Below are 14,924 nucleotides of genomic sequence, written 5' to 3'. Positions count from 1 at the left end.
ATACCTTTTCTGAGAGCCCAACATTGTGTATTCTAAGCAGTGAAATGCATGTCTTTGGTACTAGCAGTAATGCCTATAACTCCAAAGGGAATAAGCATCCTGGCAAGGCCTTGTATTGTAGTCTTAGTTATATGTAAAGACATGTGATTTTGATTTATATTTTCGGTGCCTGTGAGGCAAGAGATTGCCAGAGTTCTGTACCATGATATAGGACCATTTTTAGATAATAGCCCAACAGTATATAATAAATGTGATGATGGGACCATTTGTTGGCTAGGGCATCCAGTGCTGAGATGACTGCCTGAAGTTTGACCAAGTTTGTTGTTTCTTGGGTCCCATCCTTTATTTAGGGACATCATGGCTAAGGGATGGAAAGCAGCAACATTCCATCAGGCTCCATCACATATGATGGTTAACAGTGCCATTTGTATAGTCCTCCAATTCTCATTGCTATTTACTCAGTTAATCCCAGGGAGCTTCCTAGGTAGTCAAGGGTCTGGGGGAGGGGTGACATCCTCCAGCACCATGGCATCTGGCAAGAGACAGGGGAGGCCACCCCTCCTGAAGGTGGAATATATGAAAGGGCCCAGATTTGGTTCCCTCCTCTCGTAAGGAGGCCTCAGCAGTCATGCTGAATTTATGGGGTATTGTTTCCATGACCCAAAGTATAATGGACAAGTGGTTATGGAGGGTCGCAGGCTCAAGGTCTGTGAGAATGTCTGTTTCCAAGAAAGTATGTTGACAGCAATTGCTGTTTATAATGTACAGGCATAACTTGTTTTGCTTTTCTTTATTGTGCTTAACAGATAATTGCATTTTTTTTAATTGAAGGTAAATTCTCATATTGGAGAATAACAGTAACCTCAGGAGTTCAGGCTTTTGAGACGGAGTAACCTGCATTCATACTCTGGCTCACCACTTCTTAATTGGTGATCTTGGGCCAATTACTACTCCTGTTTGAACATAAGTTGCCTCAACTATTGAATGACAGTAATAATAACTGTTGATAATCATAAGAGCTTCCACTGTTTCTGGCACATAATGAGTACTCAGTAAATGGCAATTATTATTTATATTCATGTGGTCTACAGTTTTTAATGACTTTCACATAATATAACTTCCATCTTCTACAGAGAGATGGCTAGTGAATGATGCTTGATGACAGATGAGAAATGCCTCCTGCATAAAGATTGATGGTATGACGGAAGACTCCTACTTAATCAAGAGGAATTGAGATCAACTTATCCATTAAATTCAGAAACTGTCTTGAAGAGACTTTGGGAATAAGACATGTTAAGGCAGATTTCATTAACAGATTCACAGGATGCTAGCCATTGACCTTTTCCCTTGTGGTGAGTCCTTGTTGATGCTTCTTTCAGAGACCGTACTTGAACTGGCCTGTGAGCAGCCTGTCTTGTGGTCTGGGTCTATGCAGTCCTGCTTCTGGGCTGTCTAGGAGTGGGCTTAAGTATATAACAATATCCTGTTGTCGAAATCCTGGGGCTTGGGAAAGAGGGGTAAGTATGCCTATTTTTGTGGGAGAGGTTTTGCTTAATCACATGGTGAGTTATTATTGCTAGCCAAAAAAACCCCAACAGTTTTACTTCTCTGGACTTTAATTTCTTTATATGTAAAATGAGATTAGATTATTAAACTCTTCTTGTTTATCAAAGCCCCAAATCCCATTTCTGACTTCAGATGAGGCGGGCTATAGGGCATTTTATGGCAGCAGAGAGAGTGTGTGTGTGTGTGTGTGTGTGTGTGTGTTCACTTAGAATTAGTGTGGAGTGGCTGCCAGGCCTGTGAGTATGGAAACTGGGCAGCCTGGATTCTCAGGTTTTGTTTCTTCTCCTCAAGGTTGTCTTTCTCTTTTCATGAGGAGAAGTCAGAAGGGGAAAGGATTGTGACTGGGTGTCTGACAAATTATTTTCAGGTCAGTAGGAAATTTATTCTTTTATAAAAGCACATGCTTCTTCCTACGAGGTGGATATGTTTCCTACAAGTGAAACAGAGCTGCTGTTTCAAATAGGGCCTGCTTAGGGACTGAGTCCCCAGTTAAATTTCCTCAGGTCTTAGGGCCTTTCATTTACACAGGAGAATGATACTATCTATCACTCCAGTATTTACTAATTCATTCCAGTATTTACTAATTCAGTCCAATTCGTCCATGCTGATTGTGTGCTCTCATTTTGCTATGATAGACAGGGAGCCGACATGTGCTTCTGAGAATTTGTACTGTCACTGGAGGAATAATTTCATTTACCAGCATTTACTGTGTCTGTAATGTGCTCAGGACTATGGCTAACCTGTCAACAGACAAAAATAAGACCAGAAGAGGTCACAATCTAGTTGTGGTGAGATACGTTCAGTTAGGTGAGAGAGGTGCTCTTAAAGCTACGTAATTGGATGAGGTCACCATGAATACGTCCAGGTAGAGAGGAGAAGGGGCTTGAGGACCATCAAGCCCTGGGGTTGATTATGGAAGAACATAAAACCTGTCTAGGCTTTGAGTCTCCCTCCTTCTCCAGGGAACATTGATGGAGATGGCAGTTGCCTGATTCCAGGATGTTCCTCTTGAAAATGAAGATCTGTTCATTGTATTGGCTTTAATTTTTCTAGGATAAAAAGCTTAGGACTTCAAAATTATGTATATAAGCTTGAGCTTGGGTTTTAGGCAAAAGACTGGCAACCCTTTTGTTGCACAGTGTGAGAGAGAGAGAGAGAGTGTGTGTGTGTGTGTGTTTGCATTTTAGTCTTATTTGAAAATTTACTGGTTTGATAACGTTGACATGAACAATTTTGTTGCTTCTCAAGTTATACCTGAAAGTATTGATATCCCTGAAGAGCAGAGTCTTGGCCCCTTATTTATGGAAGTATTTGTCATCCCTTGCATGTTCTTCTTACATCATGCATCTTTCTCTGAGAGCAGGGCACCAGCTATGCAGACCTGGTCTGATCTTTCAGGTGGAACAAAGAGGAAAGCTGAAGAAAATGGAAGAGTTTTCCAAGTGAGGGAAAAGGCAGATGTGATTCTTTATGAGAAACAGCTGTAATCCATGAGAGCTGCAGTCCATTTGGAAATGTTAAACAGGAGGCTTTTGAAGAATTTTTTTCCTAAGGATGCTGAGGTCATTTGGGTTCTGAGGTTCCTTGGGTACCTCAAACTTCCCTTTCTCTTCAGCTTTTCATTCGCCTTCTTAAACTTCCTTTTGGCTTGACAGTAGGATCTGTCCCATTTTTTTTTTCTTTAAATTTTGCATTTGCATTAAGCTCTTTATCCATTTCCTTTCAACGTTGTTTTCCTGGTTATGCTGCTTTCTGTTCATTGTCAGTCTCAACATTTATAGAATCATTTCTTAGTAAATCACCTACCAGTTTGACCACAGCACCTTATCATGCCAAACTCTTAGTCCAGCCAAACTTCTTAATCTCTTCTTTTTTTTAAAAATAAATTTATTTATTTATTTTTGGCTCCGTTGGGTCTTCGTTGCTGTGCGTGGGCTTCCTCTAGTCGCGGCGAGCGGGGGCTACTATTCGTTGTGGTGCACGGGCTTCTCATTGTGATGGCTTCTCTTGTTGTGGAGCACGGGCTCTAGGTGCGCAGGCTTTAGTCAGTAGCTGTGGCTCGAAGGCTCTAGAGCGCAGGCTCAGTGGTTGTGGCACACGGGCTTAGTTGCTTTGCGGCATGTGGGATCTTCCCAGACCAGGGCTCAAACCTGTGTCTCCTGCATTGGCAGGTGGATTCTTAACCACTGCGCCACCAGGGAAGCCCCTTTCTTTTTGTTTTAAAATGTATCTTAAGTCAGTGTTTGAAAGTAGATACACATTGGCCTTCATTTTTAACATCTTCCTTCCATTTATTTCTCCAAGAACATAATTTTTTTTAATCTTATTTCAGATTGGGAGATTTGTCTTAATGCCAAATGGTCAGCACCTCAGTGGAATATTTTGGATGGGAAAAAATCCAGTGTGGTGGAAATGGTAAGATTCAGAAGATATAATTCCTTGCCTTCCACACTAGTGGAAGATTAGCAGTTCCATAAGATAGGAAAGCAGCATGATAAACATGACAGATATTTGAGACTAGTGTCATTCACCTATTTTTCATAGTCTCTGGGCATCGTGAATTTGGCAAAAACTTTAAACGCCCCTCATGATATATTTCTTCACACAGAGTTCACTCAGCTGAATATTCCCATATATGTCATTCAGATGAAGTTTTTTTTGTTTTGTTTGTGGTATGCGGGCCTTTCACTGTTGTGGCCTCTCCCGTTGCGGAGCACAGGCTCCGGACGCACAGGCCCAGTGGCCATGGCTCATGGGCCTAGCCGCTCTGCGGCATGTGGGATCTTCCTGGACCAGGGCACGAACCCGTGTCCCCTACATCTGCAGGCGGACTCTCAACCACTGCACCACCAGGGAAGCCCCAGATGAAGTTTTTGATAAATAATTTCATCTTGATCAATTATCAGTTAAACTCTATAAAAATCCCTGTGAAAGTAAAGAATACAACAGAACTTTCTAGCAGAATGATCACTTCATTCTGCTTGAAAGCACTGAGGGTCTGGAACCATGCATTGCAGTGAAAATGGAAGAAAAACAAAAACAAATAAAAAACTTCAACCATACTAATTTGTTTCTTGTATAGAAAAACAATTCAAGGCAGAGAGGAAAATCTCTGAATATAACAAGGTTGGAAAACTTTTTAAGTCATCATTAATCTCTTCATCAACAGGAGAGAAACTACATTGGAGAGAAATCAATTTTAACCAATGTGAAGAAGCCTTGAGTGAACATTCATGCCTTAAGGCTCAAAGGAAAACTTACATTAGAAAGAAAACTTGTGTTATCAGTGTGAAAATGCCTTCATAAAGAACTGTGCCCTTGATCTACACAAGAAAACCCATTCTGGAGAGAATGCTCCTGAGTATAATCGGTGTGAAACAGCCTTCAACCAAAATTTACAGCTGGTTCACAAGAAAACTTACACTCAAGAGAACCCTATAAATGCGCTGATTGTAAGAAAGGCTTACCTTCTTCCTCATACCTTAGGGAATGTATAAGAATTCATGGTGGAGAGAGGACGTATGCTTTTAAAGAATGTAGGAAAGCTCTTTCTCATTCTACAAACCTTTTTGTACATATGCGGACTCACTAGAGAAATACCCTATGAGTGTAAAGGATGTGGGAAGACTTTCACTCAATCTTCATGTTATTCAGCATTTAAGAATTCACAGTGGACTGATGCCTGTGAAATGTAAGAAACTTGAAAAAGCCTTTTCTTATTCCCCAGATCTTGCTAAGCATATAAGATTTTATACTAGAAACACTGTGTTTGTAAGGAGTGCAGCCCAGAGTTTACTTTTCTCAAAACAGTATTCACATGCGAATTCAAACTGGAGAAAAATCTTATAAATGTAAGGAATGTGGAAAAGCCTTTGTTAGTTCCTCATACCTTACTGTACATATGAAGAATTCACACTGGTGAGATGCCTTATCATTGTAAGGAATGTGGGAAAATGTTTAGTATTTCATCTTGCTTTAAAAGTCACCTGGAACCTCACCCTGGGGTAAAATGTTATAAGCACTGTGGGAAAGCCTTTATTTGATTCTCATTTCTTATTCGACATTTAAGAATGCACCGTGTAGGGACTTCCCTGGTGGTCAAGTGGTTAACACTACGCTTCCAATGCAGGGGGCATGGGTTCTATTCCAGGTTGGGGAACTAAGATCCCACATATGCTGGCATAGCCAAAAATAAATAATTAAATTTTAAAAAAATTTTAAAAAGAGTGCACAGAAAGACCTTTTGAATGTAAGGAATGTGGTAAAGCATTTAGATAATCCTTGTACTTTAGTCAACATAAAAGAAACACATACTGGAGAGAAGCGTATAAATGTAAAAAATGTGGGAAAGCCTTCACTATTTCATCAGGCCTTACAGTACACATGAGAACTCACACTGGTGAACAACCTTTTGAATGTAAGGAATGTGGGAAATCCTTTACTCGATCCACATGTCTTATTCAACATTTAAGAACTCACAGTGGGGAGAAGCCATATATATGAGGAATATGGGAAAACCTATAGTAATACTTGATGCCTTTCTGAATGTATACACATTCACACTTGAGAGAGAACTTATGCTTGTAAAGAGTGTGGGAAAGCCTTTGATACTTTCACACTTACTGAACATGTACTAATTCATAGTGGAGATAACCTTATTGTAAGGAATGTGGGGAGCCTTTTGCTCTGCCTTATACTTTAATATTCAGCTGTGAGTTCACAGGTGTGAAAATATTACGAATGTAAAAAGTATAGGATTTCTTTTAGTTTTTATTCTCTGCTTTGGGAAAGTATGAAAGCACACATAATGAGAAATCCCCTGAATAAAAGGGATATAGGAAAGCCTTTGATTGTTCTTTGTCATTAGGAAACATGATTCACACTGGAGAAGAACCATAAATTATAAATATAGGGAGTGTGGAAAAGGCTATGTTAATTTATTGTAAAAGTCACACTGGAGAGGTAATGTATGAATGTAAAAACAATTAGAATGCTTTCAATGAATATCTTTTATATATTTTTATAAATAAAAATCCTAAAAAGTTGTGTTTTTTTTTTTTTAATGAAAAACCTTTGTTACAAAGAGGTTTTTAAATAAGACCTTGGGAAAGTTTTGGAGTACATGTTTTCACTTACTGCATAGAAGAAAATTGATACTGGAAAAGAAAACCAAGTATATTTTTATTTAAATGAGTTGCCTTTCTTTGTGCATTTTTTTTCAAGGTAGACCCATACTTCTAAAGACTAATGATGTTGAGCATAAATATGGTCAACTGATCTTTGACTGAGGAGCAAAGGAAATGGAATGTAGTAAATATAATTCTTTTCAACAGATGGTGCTGGAACAACCAGACACCCACATGCAAAAGAATAAATCTAGACACAGACCTTGCAGTCGTCACAAAAATTAACTCAAAATGCATTGCAGCCCTAAGTGTTAAACACACAGCTATAAAACTCCTTGAAGATAACATAGAAGAAAACCTAGAAGACCTTGGATGTGGCAATACTTTTTAAAATCCGACATGGAAGACATGATCCATAAAAGAAATAATTGATAAACTGGACTTTATTAAAATTAAAAACTTCTGCTCTAAAAAAGGCATTGTCAAGAGAATGAGAAGACAAGCACAAATTGAGAGAAAATATTTGCAAAAGACACAACTGATAAAGGACTCTTAAGACTCAGCAATAAGAAAATAAACAGCTGATTAAAAATGGACTAAGACCTTAATAGACACCTCACCAAGGAAGATATGCAGATAGCAAATAAGCATTTGAAAATATGGTCCACATCATATATCATCAGAAAAAAAGAGACCACTACAAATCTATGAATCTATGAGAATGGCCAAAATCTGGAACACTGATAATTATAAATGTTGGTGAAGATATAGAGCAACAGGAAATTTCATTTCATTGCTGGTGGGAATACAAAATTGTACAGCCACTTTGGGATACAATTTGGTGGTTTCTTACAAAACTAAACATAGTCCTACCAAGTGATACAGTATTCACACTCCTTGACATTTACCCAAGTAAGTTGAAAACTTGTGTCCACACAAAAACCAGTACATGCATGCTTTGGGGGGGGTTTGTTTCTTTGCACATGAATGTTTATAGTAGTTTTATTCATAATTGCCAAAACTTGGAAGCAGTCAAGATGTCCTTCAGAAGGTGAATGGATAAACTGGCACATCCAAACAACACAGTATTATCCAGTGCTTAAAATGAATGAACTATCAGGCCATGAAAAGACATGGAAGAACCTAATGAATATACTAAGTAATGCATATTATTAAGTGAAAGAAGCCAATCTGGAAAGATTACATACTGTATGATTCCAACTATATGACATTCTGGAAAAGGCAAAACTGTGGAGATAATTGGTTGCCAGGGATTGGTGAGAGTGATGGGCGGAATGTATAAACAAAGCACAGAGGATTTTTAGGGCAGTGAAAAATACCCTGTATGATACTCTAATGGATATACGTCATTACAGTTGACCCTTGGACAACAAGATTTTGAACTGCATGGGTCCATTCATATGTAGATTTTTTTTCAATGAATATGTACTACAGCATTACACCATTCATAGGTGGTTGTATTTGCAGGTACAGAACCCAGAGGGCCAACTGTTAAGTTGTACTGGTGTTTTCGACTTTGAAGAGGGTTGGGGATGCTAACCCCCATGTGTTTACAGTGGAGCTGAGAAAGGCTAGTGGGCACTTCTGCCTCAAAACATCCTGCTTTTGTTCCTTGAGCAAAGCCTGGAGTCCACATGATACTGCCTGGTCAGGCTGTGCTCATTATGTGGTGAAAGAACCTAGCCTCCTTAAAATATTTTTGGAATGGAATGTAGATTAATATTTTTCCAGCTTAAACACATGCTCCTAGTCTTTAATATTAGTAATTAAGTGCCTAAGATTTCTGGGCTCTTCTGTACATGGGCAGATATTTTATGGCACCGATCTGCCTGAGAGGCTTGGTCAGCTGCGAGGGGTTGAGCTTTTAAATACAGATCTCCAGATATGGGTGATTCCATTAAATAATAAGGATCCTCCTAATGATTAAGTTTTTTTTTTTTTTTTTTTTTTTTCTTTTTGCGGTATGCGGGCCTCTCACTGTCGTGGCTTCTCCCGTTGCGGAGCACAGGCTCCGGACGTGCAGGCCCAGCGGCCATGGCTCACGGGCCCAGCCGCTCCGCGGCATATGGGATCCTCCCAGATCGGGGCACGAACCCGTATCCCCTGCATCGGCAGGCGGACTCTCAACCACTGCGCCACCAGGGAGGCCCCTGTGATTAAGTTTTTTTATGTCTAGGCAGATGTTTTATTCATGGGGGTGTCTAGAAAAGGCACAGAGAGGAAGCTATTGAAATTTTTAAAATCCTTATTTCGGGCCGTCTAACTGTAGTGACAACAACCCCAAAGCACCTTAAAATCCGTCTTTTCTCTACTACCAGATTTCCGTTTTAAAGCATGGGTTCCGGTTATGCATATTTAAGAATCAACCCTCTTTTGGCCCTGATAAAATCCATTTCTCGGCGGGTAGCTTAAAGTGCTGATCGAGACTGTTTTTTGTTTTTAATACCAGGATAATCATTGTTTAAATTGGAGTCTGGACAAAAAAGTTCTCTGACTTCTGCGGGGCTTGCTTTGGTTAGGAAGAGGGGAGGGGCAGTGACCCCGCAAGAGAATCCATAATGGCTGAGTAGTGAAGTTTGGACTCCTTTTCCCTTCTGACTGCTCAGTCTCCTTTTCAAAACCTTGGAGACCTCTACTTTTTCCATCGAGGAGACCATATGGAGTCAAAGACCCGGGCTCAAGTGCCTGCGCACCATTTTACTTAAATGTGCAATCAAGAGTAAGTTACTCTACTTGATAAGCCTCCTTCGCTTAAAATAAACTTACCTGCACTTCGCCTCAACTCTGTGCCTAGGCTCCCTGGCCAGGCCTCTGCCAGTCTCTCCGGGCCCGCCTCCCAGCCCCGCTCCCCGCCTCGGAATTCCGGCGGGTACTGAACTACTGGAGGCGGGAGCCTCAGGCCCGGGACCCGAAGCGGAGGTGCGCGTCCGCTGGCGGCTTGGTCCTCAGTAGCTGCTTCGCGCATCTTACCCGTTACCATATCCGTTGGCGTCCGATCCGGCTGGGACTTGGGCCCAAGTCCAGGTTCCGACCACGAGTCTGGAAGGGCCGTTCGATAGTGGGGAGGGGTCAAGGGTAAGGTTTACGGCGCCAGCTGCTCCCGGACCGCGGCGCCTCCTGCCGGGCTTTACGCGCGACTTCCCGCCCGGGGCCTCAGGACGCCCCGCTTGTCCTCCAAGCCCCGACCCGCTCCATTCGCGCCTGCTGGGGCCGCGGCTTCTTCCCGTCTCCCACTGCTCGGGCGGTCTGTCCCCGGGAGGAGGCGGGTCTGGAAATAAGGGCAGGGCGCGTCCGCAGGGTCTTTTCTCCATCGCCTGTCCTCCCCTCTTTAAAAGGCCTCCTCCCCCTTAAACTTTTCCTTAAGATGCCCTTTCTTGTACCTCATATTCTTCCGTTATGACATTTTTTAAAGTACTCATCAGTTCACGGACATCTGCCCTTTTTTTTTTTCTTTGATCTGGCTACAGTTCTCTAGTGTGTGGAAGCAGCCTAGTCCCCTATTGGTGGACGATTGAGTTGTTCCCATCTGAATGGGCTTGTGCATGTTTCTTCATATTTCTGTACTTAGGACTTTAAGGTCGATTTAGACTTTAGAACTAAAGTCGGGTCATGTGTAATATTCCTAGATATTGCCAACTGCCCCCGTTCTATTTTGAGCGCTCAGACGTGTATTTTGCATCCAGCAAGCTGCACACCTCTCTTAGTTTTCAAATAATCTTAACCTATAGATGCTTTGGGATGTTTCCATATCATCCATGAATGACAGGTTTATTCTTCCTTTACAGTCCTGCAACCTATCATGTCTCCCCATCCTTTTCCGCTCTCCCCAACTTACTGCACTGTCTGTATCATGATTAGTAGAAGGAGCCACTTCTTTTTCTGTGTCTCAAAGGCCTTCAGCTTGTATTAGTAAATTGAAATGTTTGTTCTATGTTTTCGAGACATTTTCAGGTTTAAAGACATTTCCTTCTATTCCTCTTTTCCTCGTTTACTATAATTAACATGTAACTAAAGTGTACAATTCAGTGAATTTTAGTAGATTCCCAGAGTTGTGCAACCATCACCACAATCTAATTTTAGAAAATTTTCATCATCCCAGAAAGAAATCTCATACTCATTAGCACTCACTCCCCATTCTTCCCTACCCCCCAGGACCAGGCTACCACTCACTGATCTATTTCTTGTCTTTACAGACTTGTCCATTCTGGACATTTCATATAAATGGAATCATACAATATTTTGTCTTTGGTGAATGGCTTCTTCCACTATAATGTTTTCAAGTTTCATCCACATTGTAGCAAGTGTCAGTACTGATTCCTATTAATGGCCAAAAATATTCTTTTGTATAGATACATCACATTTTATTTATCCACTCATAATTTGATGGGCGTTTGGGTTATTTCCACATTTGGGCTATTGTAAATAACGCTGTTATGAACATTCTTGTTAAAGTTTTTGCGTGGACTTACGTTTTCATTTCTCTTGGGTTTATACCTAGGAGTGGAATGCTGATTCATGTGATAATCGTATATTTAACATTTTGATGGACTACCAAACTGTTTTCTAAAGTGGCTGCACCATTATTCTTTACCACCAGCAAATAAGAGTTCTGATTTCTCCACATACTCACCAATTGTTATTTGTCTTTCTGATTATAACGATCAAAATGAGTGTCAAGTGGTATCTTGTGGTTTCATTTGCATGTCCCTGGTGGCTAATAATAAGCATATTTTCATATGCTTAATGGCCATTGTATTTTCTTTAGAAAAATAGAATTTTTTTTTTTTTTTTTTTTGCGGTACGCGGGCCTCTCACCGTTGTGGCCTCTCTCGTTGCGGAGCACAGGCTCCGGACGCGCAGGCTCAGCGGCCATGGCCCACAGGCCTAGCCGCTCCGCAGCATGTGGGATCCTCCCAGACCGGGGCACGAACCCGTGTCCCCTGCATCGGCAGGCGGACTCTCAACCTCTGCGCCACCAGGGAAGCCCAGAAAAATAGATATTTTGCCCATTTTAAAAATTGAGGTTTTTTTAATAGAGTTGGCTAAAATTAGTTTTAAATCGTGCAATGTTGGGTATTATCAAACACTTTTACTGTATTATTGAGATGATCATACTGTTTTCTACTTTGATCTATTCATGAAACAAATGATATTAATTTTTTTTTTTTTTTTTTTTTTTTTTTTTTTTTTGCGGTATGCGGGCCTCTCACTGCTGCGGCCTCCCCCGTTGCGGAGCACAGGCTCCGGACGCGCAGGCTCCGGACGCGCAGGCTCAGCGGCCATGGCCCACGGGCCCAGCCGCTCCGCGGCATATGGGATCCTCCCAGACCGGGGCACGAACCCGTATCCCCTGCATCGGCAGGCGGACTCTCAACCACTTGCGCCACCAGGGAGGCCCCGATATTAATTGATTTTCTAGTAAGCCTCTCTTGCATTCCTGGGATAAACTCAGCTTGGTTCTGATGTATTATCTTTCTCATTTTTTGATGTATTTGATTTGGACTTATTTTCTATAGACTCTTTGTATCTGTGTTTATTAATGAGACCTGCATATCATTTTGTTTTCTTACAATGGCTGTCATGTTTGATATCAGTATTATACCAATCTCAAGGAACATTCCTCTTCCTTTATCTACTTAATCAAGGTAATCCCTTTGATAAGGCAAACTGTTTTGTGACATCATCTTAAAAGTGGCGTGTCCATCCCCTCCCCTTCTTTCCCCCCATGGTAATTATGTAAGGTACTGTCATAGATTAATCAAAATGCACACATGACGTTTTGGATCGTGCACATTTCTGGAATTTTGCATAAGTGTGTCTAATCCTGGAAAGATTTGAGTCAGATTAGAATTCTCTCTTCTTTGAATAAAACCTCTGAGCCTGGTGTTTTCTTCATGGGAGAAGTTTATATGCCTAGTTCTTTATTTTGTTTTTGCTCTTTTGATTGTTGTTTTGTTTTTTAAAGAATCTATCTAGGCAGTGAATTATTTGGGCTGGAGAGATCTGGAGTCTCTCTGAGGGGGTCAGCAACAACCCAGATTATTCCACTTTTATACATTTTTTTAAATTGTAAAATATATACAATATAAAATTTGCCATTATAAACATTTTTAAGCATACAATTCAGTGGCATTAATCACAATCACAGGGTTGTGCAACTATCACTGTCCAGGTCATTTTTGATAATTATTTTAGGACTATTCAGTTTGTTATTTCTAGTCTTATTTCTCTAGGAATTGAGCTATTTCCTGTGACTTCTGAGCTTGATTAGCATACAGTTATTCACAATATCTTACATGTTTAATCTCTGCAGCATCTGTAATTGTGTTCTTTTTTGCTTTTCAATTTTCTTTGCACCTTCTCCCTCTTTTTTTTCTTGAATAATCTTGCATGATTTTTCCTATTGATTTTCAAAGAATCAATTTTTTTGATCTCTTCTGGATTTTTGTTTTCTAGTTCATCATATTATTCTTTCTTTCCTTCAATTTTTTAAAATCTATTTTGAGATTTTTTTCCTCTAAATCTTTTTTTTTTTTGGCCATGCCGCATGGCATGCAGGATCTTAGTTCCCTGACCAGGGATCGAACCCAGGCCCTTCATAGTGAGAGTGCTGAGTCCTAACCACTGGACTGCCAGGGAATTCCCTAAATTCTTAAATTGGAAACTTAGACTAATTTTTAACTTTTGTTTCTAATATAAGTACATAAAGCCTACTTTTTTTTTCCCCCTAAGGCCCACTTTAGCTGCAACCTACAAGTTTTGGTACTTAGCAATGATCAATAACCATAGTATTAATGTACTTTTTAATTTCTAATTTAATTCATTAATTATATCTTTTACCCATGAGTTCTTCTTAAGTGTAATAATGTTCTCTAAACTCCAGATGTCAATGGCTTTTTTCTATTAGATTGAACTATGGTGAAACTGCCAACATTCAACCTTTTTTTTAACCTATAAAAATGGCAGTTTCATATGGTTCAACATAATTTTCTTTTGTAATTAATATATAACTTAATTTCATTTTGGTCAGAGAATATATCTGTATACATCTTTGAAAGGCTTAAGACTAGCTTTATAGTGTAACAGTGGGGTCAGTTTTGTAAACATTCCACTTATGCTTGAGAAAGATATGTATTCTGTATTTATTGAGAGTAGTGTTTATAAGTGTTTTAGATGAAGGATGTTCATTTTACTATTCAGACCTTCAAATCCTCTTTTTTTCCTCTGATCTATCTATTACTCAGAATAGTGTGTTAAGGTCTCTTACACTGATGGAGGTTTGTCAATTTCTACTTTAATTCTGTTAGCTTCTGTTTATAATTTTTATGAGACTATGTTACTTGTGTATACAACTTCAGAATCTTTATACTTTCTTGTTAATTTAATCTTATATCCTAATGTAGTTACCTGTTGTGCCTTTTGTCTTAAAAATGTGTGAAATTAAGTTTGCCAAACAAACTTTATTTTGGTTAATATTTGCCTGGTATTTCATTTTCATATTTGAGATTTAGTCTTTCTGTGTTGTTTTGTTTTTAGTGCATCTCGTGAAACAGCATAGAGCTGAAATTTATCTTAATCTAACATGGCAGTCTTTGTTTTTAAACTATAGAATTCAGTCTCTTTATTTGTACATTTATTGTGATTATTGATAAAGACATTTTGTGCCATCTTACAACATGCTGTTTATTTTACTTTTGTTGTTTTTTTCCCCTGCTTATTTTTCTTGCCTTTGTAATAATTGAAGTTTTTTCCTCATTCCATTGTTTCTTCTAGCCTGTGAGTTAAACCCACTGTGTTCTTCAGTAGTTGCCCTAGCTATTTTATCATGCACACTTAAAGTCTAAAGCTAATCAATACCTTTATTCTCTAATGGAAGAATACCAGGAGCGTAAGACTATAGTCACATCCCTCCCAATTTATATATTTTCATTATTCAGTAGCATTCCAGCTTGCTTTTCCATCTCACAAATTAGATATTGCTATTATTATTTTATATAATCAAAGTTCACTTAACATTTCAGACATACAAATTCCTATTTCCTGGAATACTGAGAATTTACTTTAGTGATGATCTTTAGATGGGTAAGCTCTCTTGGGTCTTTACTTAAAAATGTCTTTATTTTACTCCCCTTTTAAAACTTTAAGCTTTTCATATGGAAATTTTCAAGCACACACAAAAGTAGAGAAAATAATATAGCGAATCGTATCTTC

The 14,924-nt window shown here is 39.5% G+C and overlaps 1 protein-coding gene across 8 annotated transcripts in view; it reads left to right on the top strand.

Annotated features, from left to right (window-relative positions):
* LOC132486667 (zinc finger protein 177-like) overlaps nt 1-14,924 on the top strand; it is a 34,061-nt gene that overhangs the window by 6,688 nt on the left and 12,449 nt on the right. For 3 of the 8 annotated variants that reach the window (XM_060094195.1, XM_060094193.1, XM_060094192.1), the window contains exons 2-5: nt 1,134-1,352; nt 1,858-1,933; nt 3,899-3,981; nt 4,736-5,257. In XM_060094195.1, the coding sequence (XP_059950178.1) occupies nt 5,170-5,257 (88 nt within the window). In that variant the 5' untranslated portion in view covers nt 1,134-1,352; nt 1,858-1,933; nt 3,899-3,981; nt 4,736-5,169. Of the gene's footprint in view, nt 1-1,133; nt 1,353-1,857; nt 1,934-3,898; nt 3,982-4,735; nt 5,258-6,789; nt 7,605-14,924 lie in introns of those variants that run through there. The other 5 variants (XM_060094199.1, XM_060094197.1, XM_060094196.1 and 2 more) reach the window with 5 other exon arrangements.

The sequence above is a fragment of the Mesoplodon densirostris genome, chromosome 3 (assembly GCF_025265405.1).
Source record: "Mesoplodon densirostris isolate mMesDen1 chromosome 3, mMesDen1 primary haplotype, whole genome shotgun sequence".
Classification (NCBI taxonomy): Eukaryota; Metazoa; Chordata; class Mammalia; order Artiodactyla; family Ziphiidae; genus Mesoplodon; species Mesoplodon densirostris.
This window is presented reverse-complemented; position numbering and strand designations above follow the sequence as displayed.